This window comes from Condylura cristata, unplaced genomic scaffold, assembly GCF_000260355.1.
Source record: "Condylura cristata isolate star-nosed mole 26May11 unplaced genomic scaffold, ConCri1.0 scaffold00013, whole genome shotgun sequence".
NCBI classification, from domain to species: Eukaryota; Metazoa; Chordata; class Mammalia; order Eulipotyphla; family Talpidae; genus Condylura; species Condylura cristata.
The window spans coordinates 49784459-49805083 of record NW_004567114.1 but is presented as its reverse complement, the minus strand read 5'-3'; the positions used below and the strand labels follow the sequence as shown (position 1 = coordinate 49805083).

General features: G+C 36.1%; 1 protein-coding gene across 1 annotated transcript in view; it reads left to right on the top strand.

Annotated features, from left to right (window-relative positions):
- Positions 1 to 20625, top strand: part of AKAP6 (A kinase (PRKA) anchor protein 6) — a 412455-nt gene that overhangs the window by 273029 nt on the left and 118801 nt on the right. Inside the window, exon 8 of the mRNA XM_004681951.2 lies at positions 12946 to 13094. Coding sequence (XP_004682008.1) covers positions 12946 to 13094 — 149 coding nt within the window. The remainder of the gene's footprint in view (positions 1 to 12945; positions 13095 to 20625) is intronic.

Sequence of the window (20625 nt, the reverse complement as noted above, 5' to 3'; positions counted from 1 at the left end):
TATTTACAATTGGAAAAACATGGAAGCAGCCCAAATGCCCAAAAGTAGATGACTGGATAAAAAAGATGTGGTACATATATACAATGGAATACTCAGCAACCAAAAAAAGAGAAACACATGTCTTTCACAGCAACTTGGATGGAGCTGGAAAAGATCATGCGTAGTGAGATAAGCCAGAAAGAGAAAGAAAAATACCGGATGGTATTTTTCGCTCATAGCAGGAGTATAATGGACCATGTGAGAAAAATAACAAGAATCATAATGAACCGCCATATACCAGAGACATTTTGTGGGGGTGGAGTGGGGAATGGGATCAAAAGCGGGGGGTGGGGTAGGGAGAGAAGTGCATGGGATTATGGTGATGGCACATGGGTGACTTGGTGATGGGGAACCCGTGGGGATTACAATTGAGATGGGAAAAAAAAATGTACAAAATGATGTAAAAATAAACTGTTATAAAATTAAAAAATAAAAAATAAATTAGAAATTTCTTGGAGATTATTCCATTTCAGTTTTTAAATGAAGAATAGTGAAATTAATGAACTTTGTAATGGGTACTGTGTTAAGATATTAATATCTATGAATATTTGATATGAATTGGTGTATCACACAATTTTTCTAGTGCACTGGCTAACAAGAATGGGAATGTGATGTGGACAAACTAGGGAGGTTTTTGTTTTGTTTTTTTGAGGAGAATATTTGTTAACATGGGGTTGAGGTTTACTGGAATATTCTTCTCTTATATTTGGTGTCCTTGGCTTACTTAGAGTAAGCACCTGCTACTACCATTAGAATTCTAGTTATTTGCCTTTGCTTTATTATTATTGTTTTAGTAAATGATTAATAACTAGTATATTGAATAGCAAAGTGTTTTTCTTAAAGAAAGACTGATAGTCCCTCAAAATATGATTTTATACTTTTAAAATGACTCATGATTTTCTTCATCTTCAAATTTTTTTTATCAGTGGATCATACCCAGTGTAAAATATAGATAAAATGGATTTTTCCTCCTTTTAAATACTCTTATATTATCATCTGTTTTTATGGCATGTTACTGCTTGTCTCCAGAGGCACACAGCATTTTTATTTTCAAGTAAATTTATATTAGTTACAGTCTCCAGCTGTTTTAGATATAGGATCATTTCCTGTCGGTACTGTTTCCAGGACAATTCCTTTTTTCCCCCCCTCACAAAAATGAAAAATGTAATTTAACAAAGACATCTTATAATTGCCTTCATATCTACTGAGGTATCTAGCAATCTAAATACTTATTTTATTTAAAACATCTGTCTACATAATATCCAGTGATTGTCTAGGTCTGTATCGTCTTTGGAAAAGGCAGTTGCTGCCACTTTTATGTAATTTATAAGAAACCAAAAAAAAAAAAGTCTCCTTAATATTGAATCTTCTACCACTATGTCCTATGTGGTGTGATTTTTTAAAAAAATGAGACTAGCTTACCTTTTGGTGCTTGCAATTAGTTTAGTTGTTCTTGTATTGGGAAAAGACCAATCTTGAAGAATCATTATGGAAACATTTTGTAAGAATGGTAAGCTTGTGTTATTTATATTAAAGTGTCACAATACAAATACTGGTGTGCTGTTCCACTAATATGACTAACCTCATGCTGGAATCACATTTTTAGGTGCCAAGTTTTAAAAGTTATTTAACTGTAGTTAATTTACTTTTACATATTATAAAAATGTAGTCCTTTTTTATGTGAAGTCCTTTTGCTGATAGAACAGTCAGTTGATATTTTCATATTATTTTTCAAAAAATGTTTGGAGAGTGATGGCAGTTTCTATAAAAAGCTCTTTGTCTTGGGGGTGATATTGAATGTTAGTTGAAGAGAAACCCTTTTTGTAAACTCTATTTATTGTGCATGACCCTTGGAGCCTAAGATAAAGTGTCTTAACTTTTAATAGATTGTATCAATTTAGGCTCAGCTGAATGCCAAAAACAACAGACACCCAGGCATACAACAGTGTGTCTAAATGAGAAAGTTTACCTTTTCCAGGGAAGTAATCAAAATATTCTTTTTTGGAACACTAAGAGTATGAAAGGGAAATGATTACGGTTCCCTACTGACATACTGTTATGATTGACAGGGAAAACCAACATGCATGCCACCTGAGACATCTTGTTCAGGAACTTTCTGGAGGGTAGTAAATTGGTGTTGGCACAAATACAAAAAAATGAAATGACTTGATTCAGCACTTTTCAGTTCTGAATCCCCAAACACTAAAGAAAGAAGTAAATATTCATCATATGATCAAAATTTATATTGATTTTTATTCTACATTAGCAGCTCAAAGTCGAGATTCTTGACAGGGTGGATGTCGGTTTGAATGATTCTCTTTGAAATGAGGATATAGGCACTGAGCGGAATGCTACCGTGCATTCCTGAACCATAGGCCCTGATTATTAGAACCCTAGGAGGCTAAATTTTTTAGAGAACAGTATAAAGGCACACTTGTTCCTTTCTGTTTTGATAACTAAATTGTTATTATTAGTATGTAAAGTAATTCTTGTTGTTCCTGTTTCATTCCTTCCTTTCTATCGCCATCTAAGGACAACTATTTTATAGAATTTCAAAGGAGTGCACATCATAGTCATACTTAATAGCAGCATTTGCCAGCATAATTGTACTTGGGAAAGAAGTCAGTCCTGCAGGGCAAGAGAAGCTAAGATTGTATCTTCACATTATACATCTTTAATTTTTAGTTTCTGCCAGAAAGTAAATAAGGATTTGCTGTAGTGGAATTTGGAAGATGGGAATAAGGACACAGCCATAGAATATAAACACAGACTTGATGCCTGTGTCATTGTGCAGAGATTTGCTAAGGAAGCAGTAATGGAGAAACATCGAAATTCTAATCATCCCCTCCAGTCCACACAGTGTAATCACGCTTCTTTCCCACCCTAGCTCATGACATAAAATGCTGAATTTTTAATGACTTTAACTACTTGCATTACAAAGAGGAGGAGGGCGGTAGTGAAGAAGCTCTCCACAAATGCAATTGTGTGATACATTTGTTCTTTTTATTTCTTAGGTGGAGGTATTTTTGATTTTAATAAAGATCTTATCCAACATTAAAATGGAAGACTATATTTTTCATTACATACAAACAAATGCAGAAGAAATAATGAAAATAGCACTTGTGTTTATTTCTCTGCTTTGTTTAAATGCTTTGCGTTTCAGAAATATCATTAAGGATATAGCTTTAAAATTGAATTTCCTAAACATTATAGTGAGTGTTTTAATAGTTTTGTAAATAGCATGAAGCCGATAGAAATAAAGATGACCTTTTAAAGATATAAATATATATTTTTAACTTAAAACAGTTATCTTTCATAGCCCTGACTCAGTGAAACATGAATATGAATATAAATAAGCCTAGAGAACCTAAGGCTAGGTTTTCTAGAACTGTTAATATGATCATAAAGGTTTTGTATCTTAATGTGCAAAGATTAGTATATAACCACGTCTTTGTTAAGTATAATATTGAAATACCTTTAAGAGCACTGCTAAATTTTTGATACATGCTTAATTTAAAAATAAAAAAATATATTTTTAAATCATTTTGTAACTCTCATCTATAGATTAAAAGAAACCTTATAATAATCATTGTTTCCTTGTCAATTTCTCTGAAGTATAGTGTTGGCCTTATCCTTGATGGAATATTTTAGCTCCTCTTATTTAATATAATTTTTCTGTAAATTCATATTTATGTTCCCTGAGGGCAGGCACTGTGCCTAACCTAGATTTTATATTACAGTGTCTTAAACACTGCAGGTCTGTCTGTCAGATGAATAAATGAAAGCCCTCTCTGTCAAGTTTTTTTCAAAGAAATGCATTCCTCCTTACACCTTTGACTCCCTACTCTAACTCTGTAGGAGAAGGAAGCTTTGGTACTCTGCTCAGCCATGTTCACAAAACTTAATAACATTGTGAGATTCTCATCTGTTCAGTCATGCCAAATGCTATTTGTATTTACCCAGAATGTAGCTGGTCATGGATATATGAATAAATGTCTTTAGAGAGTTCATTTCTAGACAAAGGAAATACACTTTGATTTCCAACAGATAAGTTATTTTAGGAGATTATGAACTACCAATAATGATGACAAAAGCAAAAATGAACAAGATAGCCAGGTTCTTGAGGGACAAAACAAACAAAAAAAAAGCATTGCAAAAATGACAACTCTAAATCCTGCAGTGAGTAGGGGCACTCTGCCAAACAAAAGCATGGAGATTTCCATGTGTAGATTCTAATCAATTCTGAAAGTCCTTGTTAGGGTCTCTGGAAGTCTTGAGACCTGAAGGTGTTTCCAAAATAAGGAAGCACTATGTACCATCTGCATGAGAGGATGAGAGGGATTTTGTGGAGAGTAGAGAGGGGGTGGATATAGTGAGCATTTATGTAAGAAAGAAGAAAAAAGTCATGTGAGGTTTTATGTATACACACACACACACGTGTGTGTGTATGTGTGTGAGTGTAGTGAAGTGGGAAAATATTTCGAAATGACAAAACTATTTCAAGAAAGTATGTTCCCACAGCCCTCCCTACTCATGATAACAGGATCCCCATGTTCTTCCGCAGTTAGGGTAGATCTTCCAAATACATACTATGGCATTGTACTATCTTCTTTAGCATGCCAAATGAGGCTTTTTTTTTTTTTTTAAGATTTATTTATTTATTCATACAGAACTGGGGTACAGGCCAGAGGCTCAGGGGCGGTGAGAGGCTTCACCAGAGACAGAGTGGGGAGCAGAACAGGCAGATCGACGAAGTACACTGCTGAGGGGAGCAGCGGGCGGGTCAGGAGAGGTCTGGCTCGCCATGTGGTCTCCTCCGGGGCAGGCGGCAGGCGGGAATCGAACTCATGCGGAAGTGGCTTCAGATTCTCAGTGCTGTGCTTTAACCCGCTGCGCCACCAGGGAGGGCCGCTTTTTTTTTTTTTAATGGGAAAGTGAATCTTATCAAGGTAAAACAAGTTCCCATCCAGAAGACTTAAAGCTTCCTTTTGAAATGGATTATAAATAATACCACATGAAGACAACAGTTGAAATTTTCATTCTATATGTTTGTGACTGTTGTGGTTATTTTCTAATATAATGTGTGACATATAAGATCACTTTGTTAGCTGAGTAAAACATTACCAAATGATTTTTGAATTTAAAAGTATTTCTTTTCTCGAGAAAAGTAAGCACTTTTTTTTTTCATTCTAAGGGAGAATGAAGCCAACAATTTTAAAAATCAAGCTGAGACTACAACCTTCAAACTATTTTCTTTGTACATTTAAACCATTTCAGATCTTCATACAGTGATATTTATTAAATCAATTTACATAGAGTGTCTATTACATATAGTACTGTGTTGAGTGCTGGGAGCACATAAAAATAAAAGTCCTTGCCCTAATGGGACTTCCAGTCTACTTGGAAAATCTAAGATGTACTACATGTTTTGGCAAGATATGAGATGAGATCAGATGAGAAGGAGGTCTGAATGAGAAGATGCCATTTCAGCAAAGACCTAATGGAGGTAAGAGACTGAGCTGTGGTGCAGACAAGAGCAAATTCACCTCAATCCAGCTTTGCAGTAGATTGCTATACATTGAATATTGAAGACTAATCTCTAGCACAGGAATTTGTTTGAGGGAAAATAGAAGAGGAACTGGACATATTAAGATAACACATGTAAAAATGATTTTACTGAAATGAAGAGCCAATGAATAGGACTTGAACCAGAGGATAGATTAGTGTCAACTGGTATTGGGATTTTTTTTTCTTTTATGTGGGAGAGCCAACAACATTCTTTTGGTTAATGTGCTGATGAGAATAATACAGTTGAGAGGAAAACTTGATGTAAAAGAGAAAGACAAAGTGCTGTACAGGAGATCATTTTAGTATACATAAGAGAAAGACTGGTAAACAGTGAAGGGGGTTGAATTTTGATGGAAATATGGATAGTTTCATCCTGACTGGAGGGAAGGCAGATGATGTGGACCCAAATGCAAGTAGGTGGGTTGATGTACCTGGAAGCTATAAAGTATACAGTGCAACTGGGTAGGCAGACCAACAATGGCCTAAGTTAAAAAAGAATAAAATTAAATGTAACATTCACAGTGTACTTAACTCAACAGAGAATATTGGGGCATGCAGTAACAATTAAATAATTGATACATCTTTGCTAACTTAGTGTTTTTATGACAAGGATAAGGCATATCTCTTAAGTGACTATGTGTTCAGTCCTTAAAGATTATAAGAATAACTAAAATTCCCCCTACCCCCAGATTTATCCTGAGCTAACTATTTTGTTATGAAACACAATGTCAGGGGGAGTAGATAACTGAGTAGTTACTCAGGCCCAAAATGTCATTGAATTTGGACCACAAATTCAAATTTAAATAAATTATTTTAAAACACAGTATCTTGTGTTCTGATTAAATTATTAATCTGTAGTCTAAACTTGAAATATCTCTAGTAACTTAAGCCTTAGCTACCTACAAAATAAGGGCTAAAACATGCTGCTGTTGATAACTAGCAAAGCAATTATAATAAACCAGATGGGAAGGCAGTATTCTTGACTTTATTATATGTATATTCCTGTCTTTATTACTGGTATTAGTCTGCTAGGAAAGAGTAACAAAATACCACAGACTGAATGACTTAAATAACAGACATTTATTTCTTATACTTCTGGAGATTGGAAGTTCCCAGATCAACATTTGGTTTCTAGTGAGATACTTTCTTGCTGTGTTCTCACATGGCCCTTTCTCTGTTTGGTGTCTCTTCATTTTCTTATGAGGACACTAGTTCTATGAGGTTAGTGCCCCACCATTGTGACTTTACATAACCATAATTTCCTCTTTAACCACTATCTCCAACTGTAGTTTACACAGTTTAGGTTAGGGTTTCAATGGATGTATTTGGAGAGGTGTAGTGCAATAGTTAAAAGTTTATTGGAAATGAGAGTTATTATATTCTCTTAGTTATTACCATTGGTTGGGACTTCTGACTCAATGGAAATTGATGATTCCTTTTTACAAACTCTCATTAGAGGGGGGCATTTTATGAGCATCAAAAACTACCTTTCCTTGAGAGGTGAAGGGAAATGGAGAAAGATTAAAACCAAAAAGAAACAATGACATTTATGTTGGCATATTTTTGGGCCACTTCCAAATTCTTATCCTGACATCATCTTCCAGTCTGTCCCCTTCTGCTTTCTCTTTGTCCAGATGTCCCAAAGTGCCAGTCACTGTTTTATACCATATCCTATCACAACTCTGAGCCCCTTTCCATTTGCTTCTTCATCTGACAAAATCATATCCATCCTCCCCAATCTGCTTCACATATCACCTTCATTAAGCTTTTATTGCCCAGTCCTGACCTCTAGGCAATTAGTGTTATATTCCCATCCTCCCCCACAATTATTTCACTCGCCACATTTGTACTTAGTTGCTGGCATGGCTCTTTCCTATACTGTACTGTAACCCTTTAGGAGAAGGGACTATATTTTGTTCTTGTTTGTACCCAAAGTCCCTGATATAGTTCTTGACACTTGATGAAGACTCAATATGAGTAATGAATGGGTGGATTATGAATGTAAAGTTTATTCAAGGATAATTATTTATTCAGCATTTCAGATAATGCTTAGATGATAAGAATACCTAGAAGGGATTATGCTCAGTGAAATAAGTCAAAAGGAATAAGAAAAATATTGAATGGTTTTATTTATAGAAGGAATATAGGGGTACAAAATAAAGGATCAGGGAAAATAGCAATAATTATAAAAAACAAAACACTAAACAAAAATCATCAGACAACTATAAATCAGAGACACTCTGCAGGGAATGGAAAGAGATCGAGACGAGGGCGGGGAGAGTACAAGGGACTAAGGTGATGGTGCACAGGCAATTTGGTGGTGGGAATTCTGTGGGGAACTACAGCTGAGGTAAAATATATACAAATAAAGAATTTTTAAAAAAGAATATAAATTGGCAATGTAGACAGACACAGTTTCTTTATGGAGTTTAGAGTCTAGAGAGAGACAGAAAAAGTGCAAGCCAGCAAATATAAGATTTTAAAATAGTGGTATTTTCTGTGAAGGAAATTAGCACTGTTTCAAAACAGTGAAAATCTACGTTTGATAGGGCAGTCAGGGAGGCCTCTGTGAGAAATAGCATGTTATCTGAGGATGAGAAGACATTAGCAAGAGAGATGTTCCAGATATAGAGGAAAATATGTGCAAAGATCCTGAAACAGGGAAAATCTATTAAAATAACTGAAGTGGGGCCCTCCCTGGTGGCGCAGTGGGTTAAAGCACAGCACTGAGAAGCTAAAGCCACTTCTGCATGAGTTCAATCCCCGCCTGTCCCAGAGGAGACCACTTGGTGCAGTAGACTTCTCCTGACCCATCCACTGCTCCCCTCAGCAGTGTACTTCATCCATCTGCCTGTTCTGCTCCCTACTCTGTCTCTGGTGAATCCTCTCACCGCTCCTGCATCTCTGGCCTGTACTCCAGTTCTGTGTGCATAAATAAATAAATCTTAAAAAAAAAAAACTGAAGTGATAAAAGCACTGAAAGAAGGAAATGAAGTCAGGGGGCATGGTTATCAAATGGGGAGACTTACAGGACATGAGGTTTGAGGTAGGGAGAAACAAAATCTCATGAGCCATAAAGAAGTTTGTTTTCTGGGTTTGAGTGCAATATGAAACCAACTTATGCTTTACAAAGTCCTCCTTGGCCACTATAAGGGAAGGGATTTTAGGTACAGGAATTGGGTGAAGGGAAATACAGTTTAAAAGATAATTGCTTTCTTGTAAAAGGAGAAAGGATAAAGGCTTAGACTAGGATAGCAGTAATACAGATTGGAGAGAGAGACTGGAGAGAAACTTTGGAAGAGGGATCAACAGAATTTAGGGAGTCACATTGGCTGTGGAAAATGAAGAAGAGGAGGAGTTACGGATTACTTTTAGATTTCTAAGCTGAGCAGCAGATAATGTCATCTGTTTACAAAAAAAGGTCCCAGTACTGAAAGTTTTGGGAGATGTAGTGATGCTAAAAATGGAGAGTTGTTTTGAACATTTACAACTAAAGTGATTCTAAGTAGCATTATTAAGTGGTTGGTTAGATACAGTACAGAGGTCAGAGGAAGAGGATTGGACACTGCTGCCATATAGTTGGCATTGAAAGCCCTAGAAGAGGGAATAAAGAAAAGAGTTTCCAAATTAAGCTCTGAAACAACAACCACTAGAGATCTCAGCTGTAATTCAAAGAGATCAATCATTGAACCATCTATAAAATAGATTGGGAATGGTAGAGAAAATGGTGGGAAGAACAACTGAGAGTCTATTGCATTAGGTGAGCCAAGGGACAATACATCCAGTACTGGAGTGAGAACTCACCCTTCTCTCTCATCATACACTCTCTCAGTGGCCATCTCTTTTCATCTGCTAATGTCAACCGTCACCCTAGGTTTATACTTTAGTTCTAACATTTCCACTTATCTCTGATTATCTCATTCTTGGTTCCTCAAAACAAAAGTCTCAACCCCAATTTTTTGTTCCATTCACACATAGTTCTTTGTATTTTTCCACCTCCCATTGATGGCACACAGGCCTTTCAGCAACCATTCAGTAATAGCTTGATTTGCTATTGATTGTTAGTCCTTTTTATATTTCTTAATAAAAAGGTTGTCAAATCCTATTAATTATATATCTGCAATATTATTTAAACTGGCTGAGCTTTCATTTGTAAAGTAAAATCACTTTAAAACTATTCACTATTATTATAGGTACTAATAAATAAAATTCTTTAAATCAAAGATTCAGTGTTGCTATTATTTTAAGAATTGTATTTTTTCACATTTTTCTTCTAAAAATATATCTTTGAACTGAGATACAGTGTGAGAAAACGTTAAGACAATCTGCAGAGAGATTTAAACTGGCAAAATCATTCAGCCTTAACAGAAGGAACTACTTTGATTCTATTTTTATCATCATGTTTAGGAATGAATCACTGAAACCAGAGTCAGAAATAGAAATGGATAGAAAAGACCTGGACTGTCTAATTCATCTTGTTTGTTCAGGGATATTTTTTTATGTCAAATGCATATTTGATAGCGTGCAATAAAAAGTAAACCAATTTTTTTTTTAAAGATTTATTTATTCATACAGAACTGGGGTACAGGCCAGAGGCTCAGGGGCGGTGAGAGGCTTCACCAGAGACAGAGAGGGGAGCAGAACAGGCAGATCGACGAAGTACACTGCTGAGGGGAGCAGCGGGCGTGTCAGGAGAGGTCTGGCTCGCCATGTGGTCTCCTCCGGGGCAGGCGGCAGGCGGGAATCGAACTCATACAGAAGTGGCTTCAAATTCTCAGTGCTGTGGTTTAACCCGCTGCGCCACCAGGGAGGGCCAAAAGTAAACCAATTTTAATCATGAAGTTGACTCCTTTGAGTTTGCTCTGTTTTGTTCTCTGAACCCCTTTCCAAGTATCCGGTGATATAACGAGTGTTTCTCTTCATATGCAGAAGTGGCCTAGGATCTCAAAGTGATGAGGTCCAGTTATTTCTTTGTAGTAACGATGAGTCCACATTAAGCCAACCACATTAAGTCATACTTTTTATGATCGGTGTCCTAAATTTGTGAGATCATTATCCAGAATAAGCAGTAGTCTAGTTTGTTACCTGAAAACTACATGGTTAAAACTAATGGGAACCTCTAGGAAACAAACATTCCCCATAGCACCTAATAGTACAGATGCATTATTTGAATGAAGTTTCCAGTGGAATAATTGCTGTGGGGTGATCTTAGAATTCCTATAGTTTTGAAGAAGGGAGGACTGTGTGTGGAGCTAGTGTATGGGAAGATTATTGTTTTTAAGTTCTTTAATTATTGTTCAGTCTCTCTCAGTTATTTCATATTTGACCACCTAAGACGATTACTTGCTCATTTTGGAATATAGTTTCTTTCTCTTTCTCCTTTCTTTCTTTTGTCATTAACTCCCTATAGTCAGTTTTATACTCCCCCTCCACCTTCACCCCCATTAAGAAAAAAAATATTTTAAGGTCAATAATTGTTATTTCTAGAGTTCTATGATAACTACTAACCTCTTGATTGGGACTCCTCTATGATGCCATTAACATGCACCCCAACTCTTTGTTCACATCATTAATAAATATGTTAAGTAAGTCTAGAGTTTGCATTTCTTTTGTGCCTTCCCACAAGCTGCATACCTTCTCCCCAAATAGGATATATTCAATACAGCATTGTCCTTTGTTTATAGTGTTTATTTTTGTTGTTTGATGAAAAAAGCAGTTCATTGTTTTATCCTTTTTTTTTTTTTTCCAGTTGTGTCTTTTCTTATTAAGGTCAATTAAATATGGCACGAGTAGTTCTCATAAACTAAGCAAGGCAGACCTCTCCTGTCTTGCCCGCTGCTCCCCTCAGCAGTGTAGTTCATCAATCTGCCTGTTTGGCTCCCCACTCTGTCTCTGATGAATTCTCTCACCATCCCTGCACCTCTGGCTTGTAGCCCAATTCTGTATGCATAAATAAATAAATCTTTTAAAAAATAATAAAAAAAAATTCTCATAAACCAATAGATAGACTGTATTTTATTAACTGATTTTCCAAACCTCAATTACATGAATATAGTAACTCAGCATTTTTGAAAGTTCTTTCTCAGCAGTCTAGATCATTCACAATTAGCTGCTTTTGGAAAGGAACTCTAGAATGTCTCAAGATCTTACATTTCATAAGTTACCATTTCCTTTACAAAGTTCCGATTTGCCCTTTTAAGCAACTGCCAATTTTTTTTTAAACACACTCTCTTTTTCTCTATAGCAGAGTCTGTAAAACTAGAGTAGGCTAAAGGCCTTGCTTGGCTCTGGACACAAAGAGTAGAAGGTCATGTCTGACTCAGCTTTTCTTACATGTTGCAGAATTCTGGCAACTATCCAACAGCTGACCCCAAACTTTTTTTCTTAGGAGAATATGTAATGAAATCATAAAGAAGTAGCAGTTTTAAGGCTTATCAGAAATATTAATGAGTGTGCTTGGGCTTAGTGATATGTGCCAAAAGAAATGAGTTCCTTTGGTCCACAGTGCACATGAAGTCAACATTGCCCCCTCCCCTTTACTTTGGTAAGCATGCCAATGAGAAGATTTCATTCCTGGTCTCATCTGGTCTTCCAGGGAACCCTAAAGCCATGGAATCACAACAGCTGCAATAAATAAAGTGCCTTTTCAATACATTTCCATGCCAAGTATTATTCAGCATTCTTTTGACCTTGCCTTGATAGAAAACAGCATGGTGAACTTACTACTTCTCCTTTACTATAGTGAGGCCCAAGTAAATATGAATTATTGAACAACTCAAAGCCTACATGTAAGCAAAATCACTATTCCTCTATTTTCAAATTATTAAGATAATAATATAGAACCCACAAATGTAATAAAAAGAAGCCTGCTGTCACTATTGAAGAGCTATTAGAATTAGTGCAAGGCTTTTTTATTCTCCTTAGGGACAATGATAAGAAGTGTTCAGAATATGTGTCCATGCAAATATATGGGTTGGAAGGGGATTTTTAAAAAATAAATGTTACATATGTGGCAATAGGAGGAAGAATATTATTAAGGAATTTCACAGAATTTTTATGTAAAGTTTCATCATACAGTGTTATGATCTCAGGGATATTTTGTGATATTTACTGAGTCTTCTGAGAGTTCATTTATTCAGGTCATATTTTAAGAAGGAACTTATAAGATTCAGATCTAAAATATAATTCTGCAATATGCCCAGCTGATCCCATTAAATCCAACCCAAAAAGGAAGGGTATAATGATGTGAACAATTCCCATTCTTTGAGTTGTTACACCTCACTTGAAATGCATTCCTTCTGGATTAAAACAGTAATTCTTCTTTGTTTCTCTCTCCAGGCTGAGGTTCAACTATGCTACCTGGAAGCACAAAGAGATGCTGTTGAACAGATGTCCCTCAAACTGTACAGTGAGCAGTACACCAGCAGCAACAAGAGGAAAGAAGAGTTTGCTGATATGTCAAAAGTTCATTCAGTGGGAGGCAATGGGTAGGGAATGTTCTTTTTGTTGTTTTATTCTTACTACTCTCTACTTTTTCAGTGATTGCCCTCTACTAAGTGTTAGGCAGGCATTTCCTCCCTAATAAACAGCACGAAGAAATGCAGTAGATAATGCATTTGTGTTCTTTCCTATTCATGCTAGAATTGAAGGCTGGATTTTATCAACTTCTGTCATCTAATCCAGAACTTCTTAATTCTGCTATTGTTTTTCTAAACAGCCTTGTGACCTTGAAAGGGTTGTAGTAACTTTATTATGTCTGTAGTATTGATCTTCTTTCTTTATAAAATTTTTTCAGTATACTTACCTGTTTTTAAACTTCACCATTTATTTTAAAGACTATTTAAGGCACTCCTAAACACCAGGACCTTGTTGAAAACTTTGAAGAACATAATTTCTCTGGAAAATGTAGATACTAATAATTGTTTACAGATTATGGGCTAGCCACTTAGCTTCATATACAGTCAATTGGAATAATATATTGTAGCACTTGCATTGATTATAGTATGTGAAAGGACCCAACAAGTTCAGTGACCTATCAACAATTTCATTTGACCTGAGACATATGGCTGTATATATATTCCACTATCTACCCATACTATTAAATTGTTAAGTCATGCATTCAGGTATTTCCAAATAACTGTAAAGTTATATAAACATGTATATTTGTGTATGTATATAGTCTTTTCTGGTTCAGTTCTAATATTTAGTAGGTAATTATTAAAAAGTAAAAGAGTAGTAGTGAAAGACAATAGTTTTATGTTAATTATACTCATAAAAATGGAAACAGTGACTTTTATACTTGAGACAAACAACATGGGGGAGAAGATATTCCCCCAATTTCTGTTGTATATGTTAAGAGCATCCTATAAATCTGTGAGATGTAACTCTTGCCAAAATATTCCCTGAAAAGGCAGGAGCAAAGAAGTCTTTTCATATGCTAGTTTGCATTTATCTTTTAAGCACTTATAATTCTACCCCCTTAAAATCCTCATACAAATTTTTTGGCTAAATTAAGTGCATGGGTGGCAAATTCTGTCTTGTGTTAAAACTATGCTCTAAGGTTACAGTGAAAGGATAAGAGCTACAACTCTATTTGGGAAGTGGGAAATAATTTTTTAATTGTAAAATTCACCTGTCTATTTAATTTGTTGTTTTATCAGGATTTAAAAAAATACGTAGACATGTTATATGTATATTTAATTCATCTTAAGTGATTCAGTAGATATAAGACACAAGCTTTGTAACAAATAAGAAAGAATAGGTTATATTTTGGAGTATGAATAACAAGCTGTTTTGAGGACTTAAAGTGCTTTAATTTCTCTAAATGCCTAAATAGTCTCTGGTGTGCATACAAGCACAAACTTTAGGTCACATTTTTATGTTTTGTAAAAGCCCTGGGATTGAGCTGGTGTCATGTGCTTCTGACCTTAGATTCCAAGGACCCAACCTGAGTACTTACTCTGGGCTCCACAAATCATAAATCTGCCCTGGGAATTGCTTAGTTAACAACAAGCATTGTTCTGTGAAGTGGGAGTAGGTGAACTTGCCTGATATTCTTTGTTTATGCTCCTTGGGGTACTGAAGGCTGTGTATTGTGCAGAAATTTAAGAGTGCACTAAAGAAAAGCCAGCTATTTAATACTAAGAACAAAATCCATATACTCCTTTCTATTTTCTGTTTACATACAGAAAAGTATTGTTTAAGAAATGTATGTGGGCGAGGTTATCTGGGGTGTTGTGCCCTAAAACACTTTGTTCCCACAGTTAAATACTTAATTCTAAAGCCTTAAGAACACAGCCTTGTAAAAATTATCTGCTCCAGTGATACATAAACTTCATTAACCATTCCTTTTGTTATATAGAATGAACATTGTTTCTGATAAGCTATTGTGGAAATAGTGTGGGCTTTCCAGGATCTTCATTCCATATGCAGATAGCCAGTCTACTAAAGAAGAAATTAAGTTGGTGATACAATTCATATATTTTTATTTCCTTGCCACATGCATGCCCAAAAGAGTATGTAATTGAAAGTGTATAAGACTGTTCCAGGGAAGACTCAGCAGCTAGATAGAATGGTGATCTTAAATTTCTAAGAATATTACAGAATCAAAAATATATCATTTAGAAATTAATTTATAGCCTCCTGATTTGATAAAAATGTGTGTAGCAAGGTGTTATAACAGTTTATATGCATTTATAACTGAATGTTTAATAGTCATGGTGGAAGGTTTCCCCAAAAGTATGTCAAGTTCTGTGAACTTTAGTATCAGTGTTTGGGCCTCTGGGAAGTAGCTGGCATTGGATCCAGCATTGCAGTTGGGGAAACCATGGCTTCCTGGAGAAAAATGCAACGTGTGATCAGTGGTGATCATCAGTAGGGTACATTGGTCCTTTTTGATACCTACTGATTTAAATGAAAGCATTTATGCATTGTTTTGTTTCTCTCATCCAGTAATTATCGACTGAAGTCCTACTGTGTACATGGCATGATGCTATGAACAGAGTTTGTCAAGAATACTTACATTTTAGATACTTTGTAAAATGTTACATCTCTTTTTCCAACACTTCTTTCTATTGAGAAGCTGTCTAATTTCTATTTCTATTTTTGAATGAATTTCAAAGATGCTGTTTAATTCATTAAGAAGAATTCTATTTGCTGCGAGTGTAAATTATGAAGCATGCCTTTTGTTCAGTTTATACATGTTAGAACTGGGAGACAAAAAGCGTAGGTAACTGCCTTGTACAGGATAATATAGTAGGATTTCAACACAGAACCCTGAGTCAGAATGCAGTGAAACAATCATAGTCCCATGTTGCCCTCTCTTTGAGGACTTCTGTAGAAATCCACTGATAGGCATTTTCCCCCCTAAATTTCCTACTGTGAATACTCCATACTGTATGAAATTTAAGTGACAATATCTTCCTTTATGAAATAATCCTAAGGAAATTTCTTTAAAGCCATAAGGACGTTTGGTCACAAGCATTACAAAATAGACATAAATGAAAAGAAAATTGACTCTCATTCACTAATATTGACAAATATTAATCAAATAATACCTTCCATATAATGCACAGAGATTAAAAGACAAAAATAAAGTGATTCCAGCACTTGAAAAATCTACTGCTTTTTAAGGACCCATATACATAAACATCATGTATTTAAAGGATCCCAAACGATGAGTTAGACATTTGTATGGGTTGGATGTTTCTTTCTTTTTTCTTTTTTTAAAGATTTATTTATTTATGCACACAGAACTGAGGTACAGGCCAGAAGTACAGGGGTAGTGAGAGGATTCACCAGAGACAAACCAGGGAGCAGAATAGGCAGATCAACAAAGCACACTGCTGAGGGGAGCAGCGGGCAGTTCAAGAGAGGTCTGCCACGCCATGTGGGCCACCTCCGGTGCGGGGATCAAACTCATGAGGAAGTGGCTTTAGCTTCTTAGTGCTTTGCTTAACCCGCTGCGCCACCAGGGACGGCCTGGGCTGGATGTTTTATTTTCAATGTATCATTGAAGCAGAGTTCAAATCTGACTGTGGTGAGAGGAGTTAGAACAGGTCAGGAAAGATTATAGAGCATGAGGGTTCTGAAAACAAGGCTAGGTTAGGGGAAGAACTTTTATATTTAATCTAAATACCTACAAAAACAGACCATAGTCCTTCCATTCTTGAAAAGTATAGTCTAGCAAGAAAATATAGCATTATACTTTCTTGAACAATGAGAGAGAAGGAAAACTGAGGGTGTAAAGAGAACTCAAAGAAAACAGGGTGAACTTTCTGAGGCAGGGCTGTATCTGATCTGAGACAGTCGCTGCATCTGGTACAGTGCTGCACGTGCTAGGGCTCAGTGAATGAATGGGTGTATACATGAATAACTAAAACTGATCTGGGACTATTAAGCCTATTAAATTATAAATTTGGAGGTGGGGAACTGCAATCTTTTATTTAACATGCTCTCTGACACTGAGGTTTGAAAGATACTGTTTTTGTTATTAGAGATTTTTAGGTTAAAAATTAGTGGAAAATTGGAGAATAAAGTCAGAAAGATTCAATAAGCCTTGGCAACCCACCAATAGAGGGGAATGGAGAAGAGAAAGGAGCTACTCTGATGTTCCAATTGCTGCCTAGAAGAAGAGAAGGAAAATAAGGCCATTTACATTCAAATGATTTTTTGTGTGTCATTCATAACTTAGTAATTATTGAGCAACTATTAAGTGTAACCTATCCTGGGCATGAGGACTATAGAGCAAATGGGAAACAAAGGATGTCAGATGTATGTAAATCAGGAAAACCATCAGGAGCACTGTCATGGAGGATGGCCAGAAGTGATGAGAATGTTTCTCACCAAGGAAGAAGTATGTACAAAAGCTTGAAACACTAAGGAATATTAGCATGACTAAATTGGTGGACTTAAAATAGTATTGTAGCAAAAGTGTGGAGAGCAGAGTGGTATGGGCAAGACTAACAGTGCTTACTTAAGAGTCTATTCCATTCATCCATATGAAAAAGTTAGAGCCTGAGCTTAAGACAGCAATAATAGAAATTGAAAGAACTAAACTAAATTGATAGACCTGATCACCAAGTGGACCAAGGTATTGAGGGAGGAAGTATTTAAGAATGGACCCCCAAGCTTATTTATGCACACTGGCAGATGGACATGGTGTTCTTTGAGGTAGGAAAGCAGGGGAGGAGCAGGGAAGAGGGGTGCAAGGGGAAAAGAAACTGAGCAATTTGGAACATGATTCTTTTGATGGACTGTGGGACAACAAAATGTAAAAGTCCAGAAGCTCAGGATTGTTTTGGGCTCCTTAATCATAAACAAGGACAAAGTGGTATATTACTAAGTGGGGCAGAGTCCGGGCTGAAAAAATCAGGAGCTTATTTGTGGTAGACTTTCTCTCCCTTCCCCTCCTCTTCTTTAAGGAATGCTTGTTTTATTAAGTATGGATAATACAAACATTTTGATTTAGTTAAAATCTTTCCTGAGGTATGATACCATGATATCTTCATTGGCAGGAAATTTAGGACTACAGTTGACTATTAGGTTGTCTTAAAGCTACAGGTAGGAGCTCCTGACCCTAGATAATAGAATGCTGGATATAGATCTTCTTTCTTAGGTTGCTTCCTATTACAAAATTATTCTTACTTTTAGGGATAATCATGCATTCAATTTAGATTATTTTCTTATAGGAGGAGAAAGACAATACTTGATTAAAATTAAATACTGAAGTTTAAGTTGGGAATAGTCATCTCAGTTTACTCCACATATTTTTGTTTTACAGAAATATAATAATCAGTGAGAAAATGTCTCTAATGTACTTGGAATATAAAAGATGTGTAAAAATCAGTCAATGAAATTCTCCTGCACTCTAGTGGGAATGAAAACTAGACAACCAGTATGGAAAACTAGAGGTTTCTCAAACTTCTGAAAACGGAGCTACCATATGACCCAGCAATCCCATTCCTAGGTATCTACCCAAAAGACACAAAAACACTGATTCAAAAAGACACATGCACTGACATGTTTATTGCTGCTTTATTTACAATAGGAAGGATATGGAATCAACCCAAATGCCCAAAGTAGATAATTGGATTAAAAAGAATTGGTACATATATGTAGTGGAATATTACTCAGCAATCAAAAAAGATAAACACATGCCTTTTGCAGCAATATGGATGGAGCTGGAAGGGATCATGTTTAGTGAAATAAGCCAGAAAGAAAAAGAAAAATACCAGATAGTTTCACTAATACCAGGAATATAAAGGACCAGGTGACAAAATAATAATAATAATGAGCAACTACATACCAAAGACATTTTACAAGGTTGGTTGGGGGAGGGAAGTGCACTGGACTATGGTGATGGCAAATGGGTGAATTGGTGGTGGGAAGCCCACGGGGATTACAACTGAGATGGAAAGAGACACAAAATGACATAAAAATAAACTATTATTTTTTAAAAATCAGTCAATGAAGTATGTATTGAGCAACCACTAAGTTTCAGGGAGTGGTATGAGATGCTTTATCCCCATAATCCTCAGGAGACAGACATAGACACTCAGATACATTTTAAAAAAATAATATAGTTTATTTTTGTATCATTTTGTGCATTTTTTCATCTCAGTTATAATCCCCTTGGGCTTCCCATCACCAAATCACCCATGTGCCATCACCATAGTCCAATGCATTTCCCTTCCACCACTGTTATTGATCCCATTCCCCACTCTACTCCCATAAAATGTCTCTTGTATATAGCTGTTTGTTATTATTATTATTTTCTTGCCTGGCCCGTTATACTCCTGCTATGAGTGAAACCATCAGTATTTTTCCTTTTCCTTTTGGCTTATTTCACTAAGCCAGCTCCCTCCATGATCTTTTCAGGCTCCATCTATGTTGCTGAAAAAGGCATGTGTTTATCTTTTCTTGGATGCTGAGTAATATTCCATGGTGTATATGTACCATATCTTTTTAATATCCAGTCATTCACTTTTGGGTATGTGGGCTGTTTCGATGTCTTTCCAATTGTCAATAAAGCAGCAATAAACATGGGGGTTCAGTTATCTTTTTGAATCAGTGTTTTTGTGTCTTTTGGGTAGAACCTAGGAGTGGGATTGCTGGATCATATGGAAGCTCCATTTTTAGCAGTTTGGACACTCATATACATTTTTATGAACAACTTGCAAAAATTCAGGACAGAAGGTATTTTGGGGTATCTAGGATGAAACATATGAACTGTCTTAAAAGATGCATCGATATTAGCCATCAGGTAGAATAGTAAGGATTTCAACCATAACATAGTAACTATATAGGGAGGTAGGGGAGGGTGCCTGTGTGTGTGTGTGTGTGTGTGTGTGTGTACATGTGCCTGTTTATACTAAAGGTTAGTATAAATAGTAATTTGATGTTGTTGAAGCAGAGAGCATGGAGATTATTTCTGACTCTGCCTCCTGGGATCAGAAGGGAATCCCAAGGGAAGTTCTCAGGGACTTATGCACATGTAGTGAAGTTCTAGAAGATACTAGTCTCATGTCACGCTTCCTCTGGCTTTAGAGGAATTTGAACAATATATATAATGGAAATGTAGTTAAGGTTTATGTCCCATATATAAGAATATAGCAGTAGCTAAGCCGTCGTCATGCAGGATGTCAACATAAATTTAGTTCCAACTACAATAGTGAACTGTACATAGGTTATTCCCAACCACAAGAGGTTGAACTGTATGAACTTTAAATATATAAAAGCTTAAAGTTTGATAGGAAAGATGAATCCATTTTCCTTTGGGATGAGTTTCATTGAACTGGTGTATAGATACTCACAAATATAGAAAAAAAAATATGCTGACAAATGAAGACAAGTAAATCACTATTTAAAAATTGACTTACGGCCCTCTCTGGTGGTGCAGCGGGTTAAAGCACAGCACTGAGAATCTAAAGCCGCTTCTGCATGAGTTTGATTCCCGCCTGCCCCGGAGGTGACCACATGGTGTGGCAGACCTCTCCTGACCCGCCCGCTGCTCCCCTC